Source organism: Mobula birostris, chromosome 6 (assembly GCF_030028105.1).
Source record: "Mobula birostris isolate sMobBir1 chromosome 6, sMobBir1.hap1, whole genome shotgun sequence".
NCBI classification, from domain to species: Eukaryota; Metazoa; Chordata; class Chondrichthyes; order Myliobatiformes; family Myliobatidae; genus Mobula; species Mobula birostris.
Genome location: NC_092375.1, coordinates 188945531 through 188953738, shown reverse-complemented (window position 1 = coordinate 188953738; position 8208 = coordinate 188945531). Strand labels below are relative to the sequence as shown.

Genomic DNA, 8208 nt, shown 5'->3' with positions numbered 1-8208 from the left:
TTCATCTGAGTTTGTAATTACTTTGCGGCTATTTTCATTTTCCTTTGGTTTTCAAAGCTGCAAGATTGTATTCTGATTGTAAAGTAGAAAAATATAGGAAATGTGTTACTTTGAAACTTTGTTGTACTTCATGGGCAACGTTATTGCCTTCATACTTGGCTCATGTATTTCTTCACCTGAAGGCCAACCTCTTGGAACCCTTAGCTTTCTACATATTAACTCTTTTCTTCCTCCAACCCCACCCTGCATTGCTGTGACTCATCTTCTAATGATTACATGCTCATCTTCAGTTGGCTACCTCTTAACCTGACATCTGATCTATTACCCTTGTCTTCTGAGATAATTGTTTTGATACAAGATGCTATTCCTATCTCTTTATTCCCCACATAAAAACTTAAATGGGATGAATTGTCTATCAGCCCCTCAAGCCTGTTCTATCATTCAACACTATCTTGGCTGTTTCATATGCAGAAATTAATTGGTTTCTTAGTGCAGACAATGATTGAGTCTCCCCAGCCTTCTAAGCAACAAACTCCCATCTTCACCCTGAGAACACTCCACTGTTCTCCGGCACTACAGTTCTGCAAAGTAAGATAGGTAAAGAACAGGTTTTAACTACTCAAAACTGAGCATCCATGAGAGTAGGCCATCAACAGCAATGGAAGAGTACATCATGAAACTATAATCTCATACCTAAGCAAACTCTTTACTTCGCCAGTCAAATCATCCCAACAGATCAACCCTGTTCAGAGGATTATAGAAGGTCATGTTAAGATCAGCACCCTCTCACCATAAGTCTATGATCTGTAGTATTTGACATTTTCTACCCTGGGAAAAATATTCTGGCTCCTTGGTGAAGTTCTTTCTGCACACACTCCAAAGCCAGCACATACTTCCTGTAATATGGTGAAGACAACTGCACACAATATCCAAAATGTGACCTAAGCAAAGTTATATGCAATAGCAATGAGCTTCCTAATTTGTACTAATACCCCAACTAAGAAAGTGTGCCATATGTCTTTGTAATTCTACTACTTGTGTTGCTACTTTCAGGGAGTTATAGACCTGTACCCCAAGAATCCTCTGTATATCAGTGCTTCCAAAGGATCCTGCCATTTACTGTATAAGTTCCTCATACAGTACATTTGACCTCCCAAGATGCAACGCTTCACACATCATGATTACACTCCTTCTGCCATTTTGCTACCCATATTTCTAATGGAACCATTACAGAACTGTTCCCAAAACCATGACTCACTTTCAAGGACTCTGTATCTCATGTTCTCCATTTATTGTTTATTTATCTATTATTGTTATTTCTTTTTTTCTATTGCTTTTGCAGTTTGTTGCTGCAAGAAACCAAATCTAGGGGTTGTATATGGTGACATATATGCACTTTGATAATGAATTCACTTTGAACTTTGATCAACATTTGGAAATCTAGGCAAGGAAAAAGAAGCTGGAGTTTAACTCATGGTGTGAATGACCTTCCACCTTAAACCATTCTTGTTGCATCGCCACTGCAAGAAGTGCTGTGGGAAGAGAAAAAGCCAACCAGCATCTTTTCAGTAAAACTGTGGATGGGCACATCCTGAGAATCTTGCTTAAAAATTCAGAGACAACTTTTGAATGGACACGTGCTATGTGATTCTGTCACAAAGGAATATCCACCAGAGATGCTGCTAATTACCACTCAACATTCTTGCTGAATTATAACTTGCCACTGGTCCTGAATGCCACCTTTCGTTGGAAACATATTTTCTGGTGTGCATTTGGAAAGAAGTTCTTGATGTGGAAATTTATTGCAGTATAGAATTTCACACCAATTTGCAGCTGCAAATTGTCCCATGCACGCTCAAAGTGATGCATCCTTCCTTCTCTCCTTTGAAGGAACTTTGAGCAGACTGAAGGCCACAGATATCAACACACACAAAATTCTGGTGGAACGCAGCAGGTCAGGTAGCATCTATAGGAAGAAGTACAGTTGACGTTTCAAGCCGAGACCCTTCGTCAGGACTAACTGGATGAAATAGTAAGAGATTGGTAAGTGGGAGGGGGAGGGATAAAGCTGAGAGCTGCAGAATTGATTGGCAAAATGGATACAAGGTTGGAGAGGGGAGAGGATCATGGAATGGGAGGTCTAGGGAAAAAGAAAGGGGGAAGGGAGCACCAGAGGAAGATGGAGAGCAGGCAAGGAGTTATTGTGAGAGGGACAGAGAGAGAAAAGAGGGGGGGTATTAATAAATAAGGGATGGGGGGGTAAGAAGGGGAGGAGGGGTATTAACGGAAGTTAGAGAAACCAATGTTCATGCCATCAGGTTGGAGGCTACCCAGACAGAATATAAGGTGATGTTCCTCCAACCTGAATGTGGCTTCATCTTGACAGTAGAGGCGGCCATGGATTGACATAGCAGAATGGGAATGGGATGTGGAATTAAAATGTGTGGCCACTGGGAAATCCTGCTTTCTCTGGCGGACAGAGCGTAGATGTTCAGTGAAATGGTCTCCCAGTCTGCTTCGGGTCTCACCAATATATAGAAGGCTGCACCAGACGCAGTAGAGAAACATTGATTTCTCTAACTTACGTTAATGCCCCTCCTCCCCTTCTTACCCCAGCCTTTATTTATTTATTATTTTCCCCCTTTTTTTCTCTTTCTTTTTCTCTCTCTGTCCCTCTCACAATAACTCCTTGCCTGCTCTCCATCTTCCTCTGGTGCTCCCCTCCCCCTTTCTTTTTCCCTAGGCTTCCTGTCCCATGATCCAGCCTTGTATTCCTTTTACCAATCAACTTTTCCAGCTCTTAGCTCCATCCCTCCCCCTCCTGTCTTCTCCTATCATTTTGGATCCACCCTCCCCCTCCCACTTTCAAATCTCTTACTATCTCTTCTATCAGTTAGTTCTGATGAAGGGTCTCGGCCTGAAACGTCGACTGTACTTCTTCCTATAGATGCTGCCTGACTTGCTGAGTTCCACCAGCATTTTGTGTGTGTTGCTTGAATTTCCAGCATCTGTAGATTTCCTTGTGTTTGAGCCATAGATATTAACCAGTTTACCAAGTGTGAATTACAAATAGTTGATACAATGCAGCATCATTTTCCACATTTCATATGTAATAGGTAAATTTTGTGCTTACAATCTGCATGTAATCAAATAATGTGGATAAGCTCGAGAGCTGTTCAAAATAACAAAGGCTTTGGATGTACTCTCTGCAATACTGTCTTTGTACTCACAACAATCATAATCTTTTAGTTGCTGTGAAATATGAAATGTGGGCTTTCTGTTACAATTGCCAATGAATACTTCAGCTTCAAAGATGTGAATTATTTTCCCAACGACATTAGTTCTTTTCATGAGATTTTTCAAGTTGTTTCTAAAGTAGATTCCATCACCATATTCCTTATCTATAAATTTAAAACATATATAAATTAATCGTGAATAATTTGTAGTCCTATCACCTGTTATATATAATTTTCACCAAACTATTATTTAGGGAAGGACCATATGCACAATTTTGACTTGTAATATTCTTCACATTAGAATGGGCTGGTAGTAGGACAGGGCTACCTACTCTCACAGGCTTTTCTCAGAAAAAAAATGCTCAGACCATCAAGTACAGTACTATGCAAAAGTCTTAGGCATGTATATATGGCTAGGGTGGCTAAAACTTCTGCATAGTACTGTAGTAATTTTATATTTTACACTGCACTGCTGCTGCAAAATAAAAACATTTCATGACATTTGGAGAGATGATTAACCTGATTCTGATAAGGTTCTGTATTGTTTATTGAGAGCGGAAAGGGGGTTATCATAGTTGGGAAAAGGGGAAGAGAGAGGAGAGAGGGTGGGAAGCACCAGAGAGACATTCTGTAAGGATCAATAAACCAATTATTTGGAATCAAATGACCTTGTCTGCTGACTCAGGGCTACGTGTGTCTGCACTGCACTAACCCAACCCCTGGCATCCTTCTCTGCCACCTGTCCTACATGCCTCCCATCCTTGCCATTCCCAACATCTTTTTCTCACGCCAGGTTTACTAACTCACTTTCCACTCCATGTAGTCAAATATGGTACTGTAGGGTCTTAGGCACCCTATATGTGCCAAAGATTTTTGCACTACTGTATATACCAATATATTGCCTATATATAGGTAGATGGAGCTTAGAAAAATACAGGGCTATGAGTAAGCCTAGGTGGTTCTAAGATAAGGACATGTTCAGCACAGCTTTGTCGGCCGAAGGGCCTGCATTGAGCTGTAGGTTTTCTATGTTTCTATATAGAAAGGTGCCAGTAAAAGTCCAGTGATATCATGAGGGATCCCACCTACATCAGGAAGGCTACACAGCATCCACACCTGGACCACCAGACAGTTATATTTCTCCCAGGTTGTCAGGCTGATCAGCACCTCCACCCACTAACACCCACCCACACCACTACTGCTTTATAATTTCCTGTCAGTCACCTTGTGTTCAAATACTTCTGTGCCTAGCATCACTTTATGTAGATACAATTAATGCTAATCTTATGTATTTATATTTATTGTGTTTTTCCTATGCTGCATCAGTTCTGGAGTGATAATCATTTTGTTCTCCTTTACACTTATGTACTGACCAATGATAATAAACCACCTTTAACCTTAAGTATGAAGTGAAAAACAATTACAGTGCTTGGGTAGTACATTTGACGATATTATTTAGATTAATGATGGAATAAAATATAATTACCGTGTACATATGAATATGTTTCCTGAAATCCAATTCTGCAGACGAAGTTGCAGAAGTAGCTGGGAACAGCATGATACAAGGTGGTAACACTTCCATCAGTTTGCATAAACTCTTTATTATTTTCTTTCGTATTTAAGTAGCAAGCCCACAAGACAGGATTCTGTATTTGTTCAATCTGTATTAAAGCAATATTCTTATTAAAACATTACATTTTCCAAATGTAGATCCATTTCAAATTAGAAACTCAAAGATCAGTGTGGTCAGCAAATACCATGTTAATCACGTGGCTCCTTGCTTCAAAGATTCAAAGTACATTTATTATCAAAGTATGTAAGTAGCATACAACCCTGAGATTCTTCTTCCCACAGGCAGCCATGAAACAAGAAACACTGGAACCCATTCAAAGAAAACATCAAAAACCCGGTGCATGAAGAAAAGAACAAATCGCGCAAAGGGCAAGAAATGAGCAAATAACAGTCACAGAGCTGTAGAGTAAACAGTCTCAGAATGTTCAGTTCAGTTCAGTTCAATTCAGCCACATTGAAGCACCCCAGTGAAAATCCACACAAAAGAGCAATAAAAGTACTTCATATATTCTTTATGCTATTTAATTCTAAGAAACTATGGTCCTTTTGATGGAATTATCATTAAGGATCATTATTGCAGCAGATTCAATTGGGCTGAATGGCTTAATTCTGCTCCTATGTCTTATGGATATTAAGTTAATATAGCTTAAAGCAATGAATGTGTCCCAACAAAATTAGTTAGAAGGATCCGTAAAATTTTGAAACTCTTGAATATCATAAATGGTACTCATGAAAATTTAAGTTTGTTTAGATAAACAAACCTAAATTGTGAAAAAGACTAAGGAGGTGGTGGTAGACCTGAGGAGAGCAAAGGTACCGGTGACCCCTGTTTCCATCCAGGGGGTCAGTGTGGGCATGGTGGAGGATTACAAATACCTGGGGATACGAATTGACCATAAACTGGACTGGTCTAAGAACACTGAGGCTGTCTACAAGAAGGGTCAGTGCCGTCTCTATTTCCTGAGGAGACTGAGGTCCTTTAACATCTGCCGGACGATGTTGAGGATGTTCTACGAGTCTGTGGTGGCCAGTGCTATCATGTTTGCTGTTGTGTGCTGGGGCAGCAGGCTGAGGGTAGCAGACACCAACAGAATCAACAAACTCATTCGTAAGGCCAGTGATGTTGTGGGGATGGAACTGGACTCTCTCATGGTGGTGTCTGAAAAGAGGATGCTGTCTAAGTTGCATGCCATCTTGGTCAATGTCTCCCATCCACTACATAATGTACTGGGTAGGCACAGCAGTACATTCAGCCGGAGACTCATTCCTCCGAGATGCAGCACAGAGCGTCATAGGAAGTCATTCCTGCCTGTGGCCATCAAACTTTACAACTCCTCCCTTGGAGGGTCAGACACCCTGAGCCGATAGGGTGGTCCTGGACTTATTTCATAATTTACTGGCATAATTTACATATTACTATTTAACTATTTATGAATCTATTACTATTTATTATTTATGGTGCAACTGTAATGAAAACCAATTTACCCCGGGATCAATAAAGTATGACTATAAGGGTTCACAAATGCAATCATTTATTGGATACACACAATACTTGGTCTATCACAGACAAAACTCTCCCAACCATTTAAAGTTTCTGCAAGAAGACAGCAACTATCCTCGGATTCCCACTATCCATGTCATGCTGCCTTCTCACTGCAAGTTCAGAAGCCTGAAATCTCATGCCTTCAGGTTCAGAAACCATTACTTTCCTACAACCGTTAGGTTCCTCAACCGATTTGTACAATCCTAATCCTACGTCAACAATTGGAGGCATAGTAGCGTAATGATTAGCACAATGCTCTACAGTACCAGTGCCCTGGGTTCAATTCTGGCCGATGCCTGTAAGGAGTTTGAAGGGTTTTCTCTGGGTGCTCCAGTTTCCTCCCAAAGTTCAAAGATGTGCTCACAACACGCTGGAGGAACTCAGCAGGTCGGGCAGCATCCGTAGAAACAATCAGTCAACATTTCCGGCTGGAACCCTTCGTCAGGACTGAAGAGGGAAGGGGCAGAGGCCCTATAAAGAAGGGGGGAGGGTGGGAAGGAGAAGGCTGGTAGGTTCCAGGTGAAAAACCAGTAAGGGGAAAGATAAAGGGGTGGGGGAGGGGAAGCAGGGAGGGGATAGGCAGGAAAGGTGAAGAAGGAATGGGGAATACACAATGAGTGGTAGAAGGAGGCGCAACCATGAGGGAGGTAGGCAGAGTGAAATAGGGATAGGGGAAGAGAGGAGGAGGGAATTACCGGAAGTTGGAGAATCCTCTGCTCATACCAAGGGGCTAGACGATATATGAGGTGTTGCTCCTCCAACCTGAGTTCCGGCCCGAAACATTGATCGTTTCCACAGATGCTGCCCGACCTGCTGAGTTCCTCCAGCATGTTGTGAGTGTTGCTTTGACCCCAGCATCTGCAGAGTATTTTGTATTCAAAGATGTACTAGTTGGTATATTAATTGATCATTGTAAATTGTCTCATGATTAGGCAAGTATTAAATCAGGAGTTTCTAGGCAGCAGGCCTTAAAGGGCCAGAAGGGCCTAATCCACGCTGTATCTCAATAAATAAATAAATAGAACACTATCTAGTACCACGTGCATGGCCATAGACTCGATTCTCATTGTTTTCATGCATTTGTGTTTACTTTAGTAGAATCTATTTTTTTCCATTCACTACTTTGTATACTATAATTCATATTCCATGTGTTATCATCTGAATTTCTGTGATACTGCAGCAAGTTTTTCACTGTACTTGTATCTCATCGTACCTGTGGCACATGACAAGAAACTCAACGACTTGATCATACTAACTTAACATTAAAAAAACAAAATCTAGTTCCAAGATGAGTAAGCTTAAGGATAGCTCTAAAATGCTTCCAGAAATTATTCCTGAAGGAATTTTGGAATAGGAGTAGTTGATTTATCCCCTTGATCCTGTTCTGACTTTTAATGACATAATAGCTGCACTGAGATAGGGACAGGAAATGCTAGATTTAGCAGATTAGGCAGGTGCTGAAGAGGTTATCTGGCTGATATTACAGTGAGAGAGAGAGAGAACAGGTTTTGGGAAAGATGAAAAAAAAACTGATTTAATATTAGAGTCCGGCCTACAGCAGATTGGGCCAGTGCTGATTGGGCAATGTTGAATTCAGTATTGAAACTGAAAGGCTGCAGTGTGCTGAGGTGGAAGATGAGGTCCCATTCCTCGCACTCATTTTGACAACACAGATAGGTGTGAATGGGAGTGGAATAGGGAATTTAATTGGCAGACAGATTTCAATTACCCTAGAATCACCCATCCAGTTTATATGCAGGCAGTCCACAAAGCCACCTTTTCTGTCTTTGGTTTCTTCAGTGTAGAGGAGACCACACAGAGAGCACTAAATACAGTCCACTATTTCAATAGATAATG

At 41.0% G+C, this 8208-nt stretch overlaps 1 protein-coding gene across 1 annotated transcript in view; it reads right to left on the bottom strand.

The window, feature by feature from the left end:
* Nucleotides 1–3129: 3129 nt before the first annotated feature.
* Nucleotides 3130–8208, bottom strand: part of parp9 (poly(ADP-ribose) polymerase family member 9) — a 73428-nt gene continuing 68349 nt past the window's right edge. The window contains exons 10-11 of the mRNA XM_072262104.1: nucleotides 4723–4897; nucleotides 3130–3401 (exon numbers count right to left, since the gene is read on the bottom strand). Of these exons, the coding sequence (XP_072118205.1) occupies nucleotides 3130–3401; nucleotides 4723–4897 (447 nt within the window). The remainder of the gene's footprint in view (nucleotides 3402–4722; nucleotides 4898–8208) is intronic.